This window comes from Chelonoidis abingdonii, chromosome 6 (assembly GCF_003597395.2).
Source record: "Chelonoidis abingdonii isolate Lonesome George chromosome 6, CheloAbing_2.0, whole genome shotgun sequence".
NCBI lineage: Eukaryota > Metazoa > Chordata > Testudines > Testudinidae > Chelonoidis > Chelonoidis abingdonii.
In genome coordinates this window covers 126,734,456-126,751,079 of record NC_133774.1, presented here as the reverse complement: position 1 = coordinate 126,751,079, position 16,624 = coordinate 126,734,456, and the positions used below count along the sequence as shown (strand labels likewise).

Here is a 16,624-nt window from a genome sequence, read left to right as displayed (position 1 = left end):
TTCTGAAAGTGCTGCTTGATCCAGTCCACTCAGACTTGCTCTGTTAATGTGTGTCTGTTCAGCCGGTTCTGGAGGAACCTAGGTCCTGTGGGATAGCTCCATTGGGAGGGAACTTGTAGAAGGGAGAAGTAGAGCTCCATATGAAAACACAAGTAATACAAGCAGTACATGCATAGAACTACAGACTGACACCCTCCCCACTCTCCCCGAAGAGTAACCCGAATAAATGAGCGTACCCCAAAGTAACGGGCAAATCTGGTAACACCACGCTCAGTCAGTAAGATATGGAAGAAAGAACAGGTGCTGGCGCATAAAGGATTATTTGGCTTTACTATTTGAACAGCCCGCCCCCTGGAAAAAGTGCAAGTTTATTTGACAAACCACAGCTGGTCACAACCTGATCCTACAATAAGGAAGTATGAGGTATGTCCAGTTCCTCACAGCCATCCAGAGAGAGAGAAGTTTAAACCCTATTTTAAATAAAAGGGAGACACAAACACATTTGAGCACACGATCAGAACTATGCTAAGTATTGCTCTGGCATGGCCCTAGCCACACGGCAATTTCCTCAAGTCTTAGATCTTGAAAGAACATGAAGGGGACATGGAAGGCTCTTTCTTTCTTTACTTTTTCTTCAATCTACTTTTTTGTACTAGAGCCATTTATGCAACCACATCATGAAAGATGTGATGATTTGCTGGTTTTAGAAGTTTATTCTACTTCCTTTTATTTTGTTTTAATAAACTGCGGTTGACGACACTATTCAAGAAAATGAGAGAAACTAATAATAGCTAATATGAAACGTAAAGCACTCAATGGGTACAAAAACTGTACTGCGCAGTTGCCAATGGGCTTCAATCCTGATATCTAAACACCACGATATTTATTCTTACTGGGTCTCACCTGAGGAGAGGGTCCTGGGTAAGATCCGAACCTAAGTAACCACAGATGAAAGGCTAGTTGCTTTAAAGAAATGTACTGCCTGCCCTCCAAATCTATCACTTAACATTACTGGATCATTAAACACAAACACATGATTTCCCAATTGTTATTGTGAGAGAGAGATGGCTAGCTGTGACTTACCGAGAATACTACTTACAGAAAGCAATTAACTCCAGAGATACTGACCTGTGGAAAACACCTCGAGAGAAGGTTGACGGCAATGATCTAATGAATACCATCACCTCTTTTCATTAAAATGCTCGAGTGGATTTCAAAGAAGGGCCTAACCATCATCACTTCAAATACATTAAGATGTGCTGACCCAATACCAAATGCACAAGATCTGTAATTCCCATTAGAACATAACTGTCTGACCAAAGGGAAGCTTTATTTAGGAGTACTATTCTTCATAAGGAAAATCACGTTAAGCAAATACAATAAAGGCTGCGTTGAGCCAATATTCCCTACTTACTAAACTTCCACTTACTTGAATCTGTTGAAATTTGGGCATCTTTCACTGACCCTTGTGTTAAGCCATCAACATCCTCATCTTCATCTGTGGAAAGAAAAGTTTCGAGGAGATGGTTACCTTCTCATTACACAAAATAATAGTTGAGTCTTACTTTAAAAAAGTTTAATAGAAGCAACAAAGACAACAAAAGTCACAGGGAGAGCACACACTACAGCAAGGACCACATTTCCTCTTCCAATACTTAGCTTTTTTAAATTAAAATCACTACCACAACATCCCAGTGAAGGTAGCAGTGTAACACACTGACAAAGATTAACATGTAACCACTGTGTGAGTCATAGCCTCAAATTCTCTCACTTATTGTCTCAATATTACTACTTGCAAGTTTCATCCCTTTTGCAACCTGTCATGTCTGCCTGTGAATTGAAAACAGACGTTCTGATCATAAGTTTTAAACTACGATATTGTAACAAGAATCAGAGTATTAAATGCTATCAGATCTATCCATTTCATAAAAATAATTCCAAAACTGAAGAGCTGCAAAATAACACAAAATTTTGTTTGTCCACATCTAGAAGAGGAAACTTGATGTGATTTATTACTTAAAACTCGGAGCCAACGTATTGGATGATATTTGCAGTTTATATATTCAAATGTTTAATGCTGGCAAAATAATTAAGAGGAAATTACTGACCTGTGATTTTGCTTCTCTGAAGGTATCATCCTGACTGAAATCCCACTCCTGTGTCTCACTTCTTCAGTGCAAGACAGATGGCACTCCTCTTGACAGATTTGGTTCTCCAAGAGCAGCAGTAGCAATAGCAAGGTGGAATACAAGCCAGCCCACCATACTGATAGACATGTAGCCTCCACACAGTTTAACTGCTGCCCTTGGAAACCTCCAGTCAATTACTGACTGCGTGATTGGCCAAAAAAAAAAAAGTCAGCCAAAAAAAAAAGAATGATTAAAAATCTGATTTAAGAAGAGATGAAAAAAAACCAAGGCCCTCAAACTCTGCTTCAACAAAGATAAACCTCCAGACTTTGAGGAAAAGTGGGTGAGTGAGTGAGTGAGAGAGAATCCTGATATAATGAAATCTTCAAAGAAGCAGACTTACAGGTTAGTAATTTTTCCTTCTCTAAAACTACCATTTACTAGGATTCTCACTACTGGAGAGTAAACGACTTGACAGCTATCTCAGTGAAGAGTTATAGTACTGTTGCAACAGGCAGAAAAACAAGTTCCAGTCTATTTAACCTCTCCCTAGTTCCTCCTTCTACATAAACATAAACAGGGAAAGGAGAGGTCTTTTCCTATTTTCTAACTCCCACCCAAATGTGTTATGTCGTTACCGGAGTGTCTGGTCTTGAAGCTTAGACAAATTGTAAGACTACATAATTCTCTTTGAGATCACGTGAAGCATGTGGTATTCAGGAACATATACAAGCTAGAAGCCATTTGCTTTCTTGGACTTTCCATTGTTCGGTTTTATTATATAAAAATCAATACAAAATGAATCACCACACCAAAGGCCAATGCCAACAATGTTACCAGCAATGGTGTTTTGGAGATTATGTTTTTTAAGTAAAGGAGGGATCCGACATTTGCCCATCACCACCACAAGTAACAACAGTAGCATCCTGCACGATCAATTAGAACCAAAATTCGAAAAACTGTATAGAATCGATCCAGGACAATTCCGAAGAAACAAAACATAGAGCTTAGACTTTTCTTCCTTAGAAAGGAATTCTGGAATATGAAACCCTAAAACAGAATTCCTTCTGGACTCCAAGCAGAAGTGAGAAACCATCGAGAATGCAACGAGCCTGTCTTATGTATGTCTGGAATGGAAATACCCTTTGCTGTGATCAAGCCTTGACCAGGCCAGCCACATCACAGCCATGCAAAAAGCAAACAAATAGAAATGGCTGCTTATCAAGTCAGTGTAAAATGAAAAAGCACGATGGTCTTTCTAAGGCATTAGTCAGCTCTAGTTAAAGAACTAAGGACCTCTGAACCTCAAGCATTTAGAGAGTATGGGCATTCAGGCATGGGAAACAGACTGTGGGAGAACAGGGTCAGTAAGGTGGAACTTGATCACCACTAGAGAGGAGCCTCCAATGAGTCTGTAGCACCAGCTAGTCCTTAGGAGATTTGGTATACAGTGGAAGGAACGCTTTCAGGGCCTGATGCTCATTCACTCAGATACAGTCTCTACTACCACTGAAGTGGCCGTTCATGTAAGAAATTAAAACTCCTAGGAACTAAGTGGTTCAAAAGGAGCTTTCCAGCTTGAAAGGGAACAAGAGGGATGGAAGGAGCGAGCAGCCCCACAGTCACCAACAACAGCCTGCAAATACCACTCTTCCCTGGAGGAAAAGAGCTGAGAACAGCTCCCTGTGCTCACCATCTGCCACAGCCCCTACACCAATCTGTCCTCAAGTCCAGTGGGAGCGGAGCTGGCATCTATACCCCGGTGCCCCTGGGCCTGCCACCCTTGCCAAGGGAAATGAGCAGGAAGGCTCTGCACTGTCAGCAAAGACTTGCACAGGATTTTATGTAATGTCTAGGCAATTTAATATCTACCTTTGTATACCACACTGCGTTGGCAGGTATATTCCTACCAGAGGCCAAGCAGCAGGCTCCGGAGCTGGGATGCACTGCGACACCTTGGTCTCAAATGATGATCTGAGGCCAGAGACTCACCCTGAAGGGACCAGCTTTTACTCTGTAAAACTGCATTGAAAACCACTCTTGCCTGGGCCGATATGGTGCTGTTATGGTAACTGAAAGTCCGACACTCCTGGGCTTTGAACAGACCTTGATACAAGAGGTGTCAGTGGAAAAACATATAGCACCATCCTCTGTCAGCAAATGGGGAAGGTACCTTTTAGTAATAGTAATAAAAGATTGATAGATTCTTATTTAGGTCGGACATGACGCAACTCATCTCCAGCATCCCACACTGGAGGAAGGGGTGATCTGATCTGCCACGCCCCAATCCAGAAGACATTCAGAAGGATGTGACACAGATCAGCTCGAGCTGACTGTGATCATGTGGACCCTTCCTTGCTAGGTGTATGATGATGAATAACTTGTGAGAAAATGTCCACTCCGGCCTCCCGAAGGCTTTCCCAATGCCCACTTGACTCACGACCGCCTTTTGGAATACTAGGACTCTGACAATCCTTAGCAGATATATGACTGACCTTAACAGAGTAACTGGTGAATGGCTATTGCTGGAGAGACCAAACCCCCTGGGTGTAGAGTTCCACTGTGTGAGCTCCCTAGACTAGGCAAGAGATAGGCATGGCCACTGCGAGTTAGGGCGGTGGTGTTTGGAATTCCTCACTGCAAACTGTCCCTGGACAACCACCACGTCAGACTTGCCCAGAGGTTCTCTGTTACTCAGGGGCAGTGTAAGCAGTCCCTGTATTGCTTCTGAGTCCTCTGGTGTCTCAGCTCCAGAGAAGTTGAACTCAGTGTGGAGATGTGCTACAGGTGTCAGCCAGGAGAGCCAGAATTTGCAACATGGGATGAGTTGCTGCCTCCTGATTCTGACCATTGCCCCCCCCCCCCCCAATCAGACAAGTGATGTACCGCACCCAACCCCTGGCGGGAAGACTGGACACGAGCTGGGTAGCAGGGCCCGTACACATTCCAATGGTCAGTCTGGGATGAGTTGGGGTTTAGGGAGAGTTACCAGAAACTCTGCATCCAACGAAGTGGATATTCACCTATGAAAGCTCATGCTCCAATACATCTGTTAGTCTATAAGGTGCCACAGGACTCTTTGCTGCTTTCACAAACTCTGATGACTCCCACACTCCAGTGGTGACACAAGCTGATCTGACACCCAACTGAATAAGGTTCCTCCATCATCAACAAACCAACTGGCACAACACCTCACTGTCAGCCTGGCAGAGCGGCCCCAACTATTCCCAAGCATTTAATGACCATCCTTCACTGAAGGCTAAACAAGGAACTAGTGGTATGGCTCTCCTGTAACAAAACAGACAGCACCAGTCCTTGAGAAGTGCCCATAATATGCAAATGAGCCTTAGAAAGATCCACAGCAAATAGCCAAGGAAGGCAAATTCCAGAGTGACCATCCTGAATTTTTCTTTGACCAAATAAGCAGCTCCCAGCATCCTCAGTCAGGAAGGCACCAAGGATCCTTTCACAAAGCCTTTAGTCCTTGGTGCTTGCTGACAGGGAGCGTGGGACCATTCCATGTCTGGTGTTGATGCAGCGTGCTCTGCTCAGTGGGGTTCTGAGTTGCTGCAAAAGCCAGCTTCCAAAGCAGATTCCGTAGCCTTCCTGGGAGAAGGGATCTGAAAGGCGAGGTACAAGGTCCAAAAGCCCAGCGTGACAATCCTCTCATTGGCACTCAGCAGTGACACTTCCACCTGCTCCCCAAACACATTACCTCCAGTGGAGAATAGGATCTGGGAGTTGTGCTCGCAGGATGGAGAGTGCCACAACAATGCACTGAGCCCCAAACAAAGTACCATCAAGGCACCCAAGTGTTCAGAGAAAAACAGGGGCCGACGCGCTGACCAAAGAGCTTCTGGCAAAAGCCCTCCCATGGCCATCGTTATGAACAGCCAGGCCGGACTCTACTGGAAACGTTTCCTTCTGTGCTTCAGAAAGTCTGGAGAGAAGAGCTGCAGAAGCAATGGCAGAAGCATAGCTCCTTTGCTGACCAGCCAAGAAGAACGTGCCCAGTGAGGTCCAGGGCAGCTGTTCAGGTTAGCAGGCGGTGCGCAACCTGACTGGAGAGGGTGATTGGCTTGCTCTCTCAACTGCACAACTGTCACCTCAGTGATCAACAGTCTTTTGATGCCTGGAGAGCTCTACCAACCTCGGGCTAGGGAGCTGAGACCCAGACCCAGGAAAGAGAATCCTGGCAGCTGGGTGATCTCTCTACAGGAGAGACTTTTCAGGGCCTGACTATATATCCTTTGTCTACATGGGCTGGAGCTACAAAACATAGATCAGAATTTCAAACACCCCAAAGTTTGTGTTTTGGTTTCACTTATTAGAGAGTTGAGGGAATAATCCATAAAGTTCATATCCAAGTGCAGTTACTGCTAACACCTGTCCCCCACCAAAGGAAAGCAGCTTTCAGGTCTGGTGCTGTGGTGGGGGCTTCACTGTTTGTTGTTGGATGTTCTCCTTTCTGTGCTTTGAATATGCAGATTTAATGACATGAAAATGTACCCTGTTAAAATGTACTCAGGCAACCTGAATTTGGGTAATGCAACTTTGTATAATGAGCCTATATAATCCTAAGTATTAAAATGGAGAAAACCTTTGGCTGTCACCTAATGTAACAAACCTAGTGACTAGAGTGGCAATGGTTAACATACTAGTCTTTCACCCATAGAGCTCTGGGTTCAAATTTCACCTAAAGATGACCTGCAAATAAAGAACAATGAATATTAAACTTGTGGGGGGGGGGGGTTAAATGATGTATGAAGGCATTCTGAAAGGATGACATCACAAGAGGAAAATTACAGAATATTGAACTAGAGGATTTTTAATCAGACAGTTTTAAAGTCTGGTTTTTGTTAACTCCAATTTAATGACTAACATTTTTGAGAATGGAAGACTTTGTTAAAGATTAAACACCTAATAATATTCATTGTCTGAGACCCTGAACAAGCCCTCCAGCAAAACCAGAGAGGTCCAGAGTAAACATTCCTGATATTTCTAAAATAAAAAACAAGTAGGAAAAAATCATTAAAACCACTCAGTTTTCCAGCATTTTATGTACATCATAAAAAAGCAACGAAAGGTACAAAACCAGTTATTAAAAACCACACATTTGCAGGTCACTTTAAGTCATCAGTGAATCTAGGTTAGATGGCCCTTACCACTTGTGTTTCACTGCATGGTTTTTGTAATATAGATAAATGATCACTAAAAACTAGCGTGTCTCTGCTCAAGAGAGGCTGCGATAGCTGGGAAAGCATCGGTCAGGATTGAGGTCCATTACCAAAGACGCTGGGGTAATAATACAGCTTGTGCATGTATTACAAATGACTCTTGCTAGTGATAGCTATTAAATATCTATTTTCATGAGTACCAAGATACACTCAAATCTACAACACCACAACAATAAACTCATATCCAACTTCTCAGGAAGCTCTGAAGGAAACAAGTTTTTAACATTTTAACCTCCCCAAGACTGGCAAAGTTTGGTGTATTTAGCTTCCCTTTCATTCTTAACGTACAAAAATAATACCTAAGAAAAAAGGGTAAGTTTACATTTGGGATGTTTGAAATTTAAAACACAAAAAGAAAGAGGGCAATGGCATAAGAAAAGGCTTGCTCCTGAAAACTAAAGTAAATAAGGAATATGCACTCTAGGTGGCAGCAAAATGTTATCCTACAAATTAAATCCCTTCCACGTGGAAAGGACAAATCTTTAATTACAAACAGGGAAAGCAAAACATTTACTAACATGAGCTGCTAAATAGTAGCATTTATATCAATGATTGCTTATATCATCAGCATCAGTATCCTAGTTAGTCAAAGACGACTCTGGTCTACAGTTTCCACAATAAACACTACACCTGTTAAGTTACTAAATGTATGTGAGATGGAGGGGAAGACATGTTTGATCGAAAAAGGTGCTTAAAACGCAGTTGCTTTTTCCTTTACCATCCCACCCTGTATATGGAGATTTATTTTTCCTATAAATGCAGAAGTGACATTTTGCTGCTTCAGCTCTGGAATAATAGAAGCTACAGGCTGAGACATGATTTGCTCACAAAAAAACTAGTCTTCTCCTTCATAAAAAATGCCCTATGTTTGTAAATATACCCTCATGTTATGTGCAAGTTGGAACTAGGCTTTCTTTAGAACACGTTATAGCAAGAAAACCAAGGTACCTAGATATTTATTGTCAAACTCAATAGAACTGATGCCAAATAGTCAAATAGAAACAAGAATTCAGCAGGCTCTGTATTTAGAATCCATATCATGTAGCAGAAGTAGCAGACTTAGCTAGTAACAGATTAATATTACATCCTCAAAAAAGACATATTACATGATCAGCAACCTTAAAAGATTCAGTTCAATACTGATGCAAAACACAGTACCTCCATATATTCAGCACTCTATTGGATACCATTTTCAGAGTCTTTACCTGGTTCTGTTTGCAGGCTCTCTGATATTCGAAAACAGTGCATTTTGCTGAAATTGCGAGAAACTAACCGCACACAATTCGGAGGAAGAATCATATTCCTTAATCTTCCAAAAGTACATTCTGGTGGTACAATAATGTAGCAAGAAGCATGAGCCTATAAACAGAAACATCATTAAACACGTGTCAAACCTCAGACATTAAACTTGTAAAAAAATTAACTCACTATAACAAAATTTTAGACAGTGGCCTTGCAAACCATGCTGGAACAAATTCATACTTATTGTAAATTGGTCCATCTCCTGTGCAATTAATGGAGTTGCAGCCACTTACTTCGGGTTTGATTTTAACTCTCGATATTGTTATTGACATAACAGTGAGAATTCTTAACATGTGACAACACTTTTTAAAATATTAAAAACATTCTACGGAAATTTAAAGTTTTACATACATTGACATAAAGGAACAATAGTAAGATTGTTTTGCACTTGAACCATTGGATTTTGCATTCTAGTGGTACTCACAAGTGGGAAGATGATCAAAACATGGACACTAGTGTTATAATTAATAGGTTACCCTGTAGGGAGTCGGGGCTGCGATCTCCTCCTGGGGTTTTACTTCCATTGACAAATTCAGGAATTGTCCCTTCTGAAGCTTATGTCATCACCCCAGACCCTTGAGTAAATTTCTGCCTTACATTTATTCTAGACCATCTATTATCCTTGGAATCAGATTATGATAAACACATATGACAAACCGATGAACAGAGCCAATAAAAGAAGTTCGCAAAAAATTAAGGAAAAATGGTGATCTGTGTTATTTCAGGTATTTGTTTTTTAAAAATGTGCTTGAATATCTAAATAATTGACATGAAATATACCTGAAACGCTGAATAATTGTTAACCCTTAAGATACAGGTAAGCTTGCTATTGTAACTTTTAAGACTTAGTGTGGCAATTCAAAAATAAGTTTGTTTTTAATTATTAAATATGTTTTTAACTTTCTATCCCCTAACGATTTGTGTGTTATTTCTAGGCACTGTTTCTGCGTTTCACCCCCTAGGTGACTAATGATGGATGCAGTGACCCCTATTCTACACAGTAGGTTGTATGTCAGTTATAAGTCTGTAAGCACTTTTGGTTCTCTTCTGGATGAAAGGATACTTTTGTTGTATGGGAATCAAACATTAGCAGTACAAAGGGATGACCACAAAATCAAATACATGTTAAGAAATGTTGGGAACAATCTCCGGGTTTCAACAAGATTCCACAGTGAAAGGGAACATGAGCAGGTTAGAAGTAGGGATTCCATGTAATCAGCATAAATCTTTGTTTCTTTTTACAATTCACATCAATAACACAGGGACTAACTGGTAACATACTGAATGGGTGAGAACCACAAGACAAGAAATGGAATAGCAGCCGTGTACTGAACGAAGAAGCAGCAGTTAACTATACAGTGTTAGTACCCCCAAAGAATCCTGTTAAGACATAGCATTAAGAATTTCCTAATTTTATCCACTTATTTTAAAATTCCTCCACTTTGGAAACTAAAGGAAACAAACCCCAAACTTACTTTTGCTCTGATTTATCGAGTGTCATCCAACAAATGACTGATTTATTCATGGCCAGTTTTAAATACATCAAATTAACAAGGTTTTTATTTCCACAGACATGACCAATGACGTTTACATACCAGAATCCCACACCACTCACACCTCATGCCAGACAGCACCTCCGAAGAACCACAGGTTTTCTTGCAGACCTCACAGCGAGCACTGGACGAGAGATTTCCCTCCCTCCAATGATGATGGTATGTATCCTGAGAAAATGGATCAATCGATTGTATTATACCAAATGGCAAATACAACCATGTCCCTACATGATTAGTTTAAAATTAACCCTAAAGACTTTAGGAAAAACATCACCGAATGTTGTGCATATTTAATGTAATTAATATATAAAATATTTAATTATTTTCCTTTGAAATATGGAGTAAGCAAGTTTGCAACAGGCCATTAAAATCCCACAAAAAATCCAGGATAAAGAAGTCTCACTGTCCCGTTTTCCTGAGCATTGTAATGTTTAGTTCTGTAATAAATGCATCAACTTAAGGAACAATATTTGGCACTTACATAGCACTTTCCATCTTCACTGCCCATTACAAATCTTAGTTCTCAAAATATTCAGAGAGATTAGAATTAGCATTTTACAGGTTAAAAAATTGAGGCGCAAACGTTAAACATTTTGCCTGAGACATAAGCAGCAGCCCGCCTGAAATGGGTTTAGAGCTCTCAGAAATGGGTGGCTTCTACAACGATTCTCTGCATCCTTGGGGTGTGTCACATTGCTCAAAAGCTCAAAATGCAGAAAAACCACAGGAAAACGATAGAAGACAAAAACCTCACATCACCTGTGGGTGAACACTTTTCACAAACTATCACTCTATGTCTGCCCTATCAGTCCTCATCCTCAAAGGAAACCTGCACAAGCCTTTCAAAAGACGAGCCTGGGAGCTTAAATTCATAACTTTGCTAGACACTCAATAGGATGGATTGAAAAGAGACAGTGTAGTTATGACTTATTACAACAATCTGTAACCACTAACACCACCCCCGCCACCCCCATCTTCCTTTCCTCCCCTAACTGCAAGGGTGTTAACAGGCCACTTCACCTGCAATGGTCCCTTGAAATATGCGTTAACCACTTATGCTAAACCATCTGTTCCACCATGTATTTAGCTGTGACACTCTGAGTACATTTCCCACATCTGAAGAAGAGCTCTGAGTAAGCGCGAAAGTCGCCTCTCTCACCAACAGATGTTGGTCCAATAAAGATCTCACCTCCCCTACCTTGTCTCTAATACCCTGAGGCCGACATGGCTACAACACCGCACACAGAAATATTAATGTGTATTTTATGTTCTGTAAACAGCCCACAATGTAGTATTCTTACCCTAAAGGTATACACAACAAATGGCACCTCTAGCTACTATAGTAACAGACCCTTTCAAAATGCCTAGTCAGCCTTCAGTACGAGAGGGAGAGGGAGAGAGAGAGAGAAGGCCAAACATTTTTAAAAGTGGTGCTAAAAGCTACGGTACTACTAACACCACATTTAGGTCTGATTTTCAGAAGTGCTCAGCATTCAGCAGTAACTGTTGACTCCCATGGAAGCTGCTGGCTGCTCAGCACTTCTGAAAATCAGGCCTCAACATCCACTAAATTACCCTAATTTTCAGCAGTCATCTTTTAAAGTTTTGGCTACAAAATCTAAATTAACTGAAGTACAACAGGGAGAAGTGCAACAGCTGTACAATCATTTCCCCCTTCCCAAAGAGGACACTACTATTTAGAAATGATCCATCAGTAGGAAGGGCACATTGTATTTTGATGATAATTATATCTGTCGTTCCAACAGGCTTGTACCGTTTGCATTACAGTGTCTCTAAAAAAGGTTCATATCATGAGAAGCAAAAAAAAAAAAAAAAAGAGGTAGAAGCAGCCTCGGAGAGAAGAGGGAATTTCCATTTCCCCATCACCAGATTGGTCTTTTTTGTTTGTTTTTAAATAAAGACTGAGATTTTCTGAATGCCCCTGGGTATGCTCAACTTGAGCTCCACCGAGCATGTCTAAAATTTAGCAGCAACATCCTGCTCTCCATTGGACAAATGTCAGTAACATGTTAGAAAACAAAAAGTAGCATCAGTTCACAACAAAATCCAATAATATACAGGATGTATTTTTCTGTTCCTTATACATAAGGAACACATCTACCAAAACAATGTCACTCACGCATTAAGCCACACAACAGAAACTAGAGGAGGATGTTATTGGAGGAGGGGAAGGATTCAGGTTTGTTTTACATTGAAAGTAACTGATTATACTTCATACTCTGTTCTAGCCACACAAGTTAACACTCACATGATCCTGATGCCCATCTTGATGGCACTGACGACAATCGCTGCAAGCAAATGGGAGACAATCTGTATGCACGTGTAATTCACACACTGAAAGTAAAAAATTAAACAGGAAATGTCTTTAGCACCCAGGTTTGTTTTATTTTCCTATCTCCCCACATAGCATTTCTCATGACTTTTACTCTTCAGCAAAGACGGACAAAAAGCAAGAAGTTTATCTGTATTATGGTGCGTGTTATTCAATTTACTTTGCATTTAATTGATGCAACTATTATTTAACTGAAAAAGAAAGTATGTAGGAAGGCAGAGCTAATTTTGCGCTTGAGTGGTTTAATTATTTCTTCCAATAAAGTAAGATAAGAACAACAATTGGCTAGTTTACTATATGGATGTCTATAGTCTGATTCAAAGAAACCAGTCCTCTTCCCTAATATAATCACCTCTCTCACCTTAAACTGGAAATTTTGCTTTAACAAAATGAGAAAGTAGAGTTCAGGAGACCCCCATTAATAGGAAGGGCAACTTTCTCTATTTTCTATAGCTGAAAAACAATGAAGTCCTAAATACAGAGGAGTGATAGCCAACCACCAAGTAGTATCCTTAAATACTCTGACATCGCAGGGGGAGAGGAGGCAGGCGGCTGTAGACATTCCAAAAATCCCATCTTCCAACTCCTCCACTCTGCCTAACTCAGAGTCTCAGTAGGGGTCCCAGGGAATGAACAGACATGGTGTCTGACAAAGTGTCCCTCCAAAGCAGGGTAAGTGCAGTATATTGGGACACTGAACTACTGCACTCTTTTAACCTGATACCTAAATAAGAGACAGGCTTCCTCCTTGCCACATCCTTAGCTGGCCTAGGAGCACACAGTAAACAGACACACACATACACACACACTGCCGCTGCCTCTACAGTATGTTGTACCTGTTCGTTGGGAACCTGCAATCCATCATCAGGACCGTTACTCCAGCACCTTTAATGACAAGTCTAAAGGACCTGAAGAGTTCATTAGGAGCGTCAAAGAGTTCTTGTAGCACCAAAAGGAAATATTTTTCCATGTGCCTCTGTTTAGCTTGTTAGGTTACCCAGGAAACCTAGATCACCTTTCCACTGAATATACACAAATATTGTGTGTGCAATACACAAAGAGAGATTACATTAGACAATCCAGAATCATAAGTGGACTCTAACAGCCAGACAGCAGAATTTCACCCAGGGACTAGCATCTGAAATCAACCATTTTGCTGTCAGATGCCAACTTGGATTCCTTATTTCAACTTGAATATATTCTACTAGAAAAGGGGCATATCTATCCCATTCAGGAGATTTGGTCCAAATCTCTTTGCACTCTATATGCTAGTCTCCATCTTAATGTCAAGAGACAGAACACCGGAGTGTGTGTGGGGGGGGGGGGGGTTGGGGGGTTTACAGCCTCCCCTTATGCCAGATGTTTTAGAAGTCAGATATGTCCAGCTGTTAGATTTCCACCAGAAGAAGCCTTACTGTGGCCCATGAAGATTTGGATAAGTTTTCCTTTTGGACCAAAAGTAGTATTTTGATTTCCTAAAGGCTGACCTGAAGCTTCAGCTATAAAGGAGAGGTCACTGACCCATTAGCAAAGTGGAATTCCAAGTTAACAGCTTCAACAAAATGTAACAGAACTTGCATGACCTGGAATGACACAGTTCTGTAATGACCTCCTTAACAGACACACATGTTAATGTAACAGAATGGATAAAAATGCTGGAAGACACACCCCAAACGTAAAATTACACAGGGACAAATGGCCATGAATCTATTTGGAAGAAGAAAAAAGAAAAGAAAACGAGCTACAATCTAAGTTGTAAACAGAACTGTTCTTTGAAAGTGAGCATTCGGGGCAGACAGCAACATTTGCCTCTTCAAATAAATCAATAACATGCATCTCAGGATTCCACCACACCTACAAACCACCTCTTTCTGTAACATTCACGGAACCCATTGTTCCAACCACCTCACACAACTCTGAGGAGTATTCCAGGTCTGACGCCAGAAGTCAGCCATGCTGACAGCCAGTAACAATGGCAGTCACGCTTTCTACAAGAATCATCAAGTCACCCATTCTGTAAACTTAATTTTAAAAGTGCTCTGTAAGTGGTAAGAAAAAGTCAATAAGCACATTCCAGCTAATTGTAGTCCTACACACGGCTGTGGATGTAATTCGCCACTGCACATAAGCAAAGACTGTCTTATGTTTAAATCTACAGGAGAAGCAACATTCTTCTTCTTCTTCTCTGAAAAGAATCCTTCTGAAAACTGCTATAACAAGGTAGTAAGTATGAGATCCCTAAACAGAATATGAGGGTTGGAAGAGAGGAGGTCACCTAGTCCAACCCCCTGCTCAAGCAGGACCAATCCCCAGACAGATTTTTGCCCCAAAGCCCTAAATGGCCCCCTCAAGGATTGAACTCTCAACCCTGGGTGTAGCATGCCAATGCTCAAATCACTGAGCTATCCCTCCCCCAATAGATTAAGTACTTCCTAACTTGACTACAAATCTGCCACAAAAATTACTTGGTAAAAAAAAGATATTGTGCAGTTCCAGAGTTGTTGTTTGTCAACTATTTTTTTTCTTTTTTTAAATACACATTTGATAAGGAAAATGTTGACAGTTTCGTAAATTCAGCGTGGACTTAGAGACAAGCTGAGTTCTTTCCATCCACACATCTCCAGTAATAAAGTTTCTGCAAACCAAATCATGATTTCAGTGAGGTTACACAGGCATAGCTGATTGGAAAAAGCAACAGTTCTGTTGCTGGTACACTTGGTAGAGTACAATCTGCAGCCCACGCAGCACAGCTATGTTGGCTCTGCATTATTAATAAGAGTAAAAGCTGGAAACTGCATTGCAGTTGGCAGATATGCCTCCAAATACCAAAAAGAACAGATTTGTTGAGTAGGAAGGGGATAGTTTAGAGACAACCACTTTCTAAAGAGAAACAGTCTTTAAAAAGCAAGATTTAGAAATGACTGGGGACGTGTTAACTTCAGCCCAGGAGCGTAGGGTCAGAACTGAGCAGTCTTTAAGGGCTCTTTCATAATGACACTTTGATTGTTTAGTTTACAGCTGAAGGACAGTGTCTACCGAAAGGGAGAGGAACTGGTCTGTCAAATACAAAGGAAAGTCATCAAATCAAAACTCATCTCAAGGTATAAGTGCCTCCCTAACTGTCAACAATACCTTTTCTTTGAACTAGTCAGTATGAAGACCATCAAAAGAAAACACAAGTTTTATCACCCAATTAAAAAAAAAAAAAATCTTTAAAACTAACTTTACAAAGCCTTTTTCTGATCCCTGATGTTGCTTACAAGCGTCTTCAGAATGGGCCCAAAACTATCCAACATGACTGTAGGTTTATCCCTATTCCCTCTTCCCTCCATGTACGCTCCAACCTACTGCAATGCAAGTGAAGCAGCCCAGGGTACAAATTAAGTTGAGCTTCTCTTATAAATGCAAAAAGAAAGGAATTTATCTCGGGGTTATTATTAGCATATCTTATAGATCTTTAGAAATACACATATGTCTATTATTATGTGACACAACATGACTGTGCATATACAGGTTTTAAATTACCTTCACATCGAAATGCAAGGGACTCTAACTGCTTTCTGCACACGGTGCAAAACTTTCTTTTGTAATGTCCTGGAGGTCCAAAACAATGTGCAACTGGAATCTGTCAATGAAAATATACAGGGTATATCTTTAACAATCACTGTCATATCAATAACTATTAAGAAGAATTCTAAGTCATTGACACTTCCTTTGTTTACTATATGCTGCAATACATGATGTTACACTATGTGCATACGCAGAAATGGGGAGGAACACAAACTGAAAACAAACACACTAGTTTGAGTATAAACACCCAGACATCTCCAAATTTAAAAAGAGAAACAAGAAAAAAGTGGCACTAATGAGGTGTTATTATTGAAATAGCATCCAAAGGCTCCAATTATTATCAGGGTCCCACACAGAGACATAGTCCTTGCCCTTAAGAGTATTTGAACAGACAAGACAAACACAAACAACATACAAGAAAAATGCCAAAAGATGCATATATATCCAGTGAATAATCTTTTTAAATATTAAAGATTTCCC

General features: G+C 40.7%; 1 protein-coding gene across 3 annotated transcripts in view; it reads right to left on the bottom strand.

Annotated features, from left to right (window-relative positions):
- The window catches only part of DGKQ (diacylglycerol kinase theta), a 144,833-nt gene that overhangs the window by 73,605 nt on the left and 54,604 nt on the right, over nucleotides 1-16,624 (bottom strand). For all 3 annotated transcript variants that reach the window (XM_032767097.2, XM_075067398.1, XM_032767096.2), the window contains exons 3-7: nucleotides 16,100-16,199; nucleotides 12,491-12,576; nucleotides 10,264-10,389; nucleotides 8,572-8,725; nucleotides 1,430-1,498 (exon numbers count right to left, since the gene is read on the bottom strand). In XM_032767097.2, coding sequence (XP_032622988.1) covers nucleotides 1,430-1,498; nucleotides 8,572-8,725; nucleotides 10,264-10,389; nucleotides 12,491-12,576; nucleotides 16,100-16,199 — 535 coding nt within the window. The remainder of the gene's footprint in view (nucleotides 1-1,429; nucleotides 1,499-8,571; nucleotides 8,726-10,263; nucleotides 10,390-12,490; nucleotides 12,577-16,099; nucleotides 16,200-16,624) is intronic.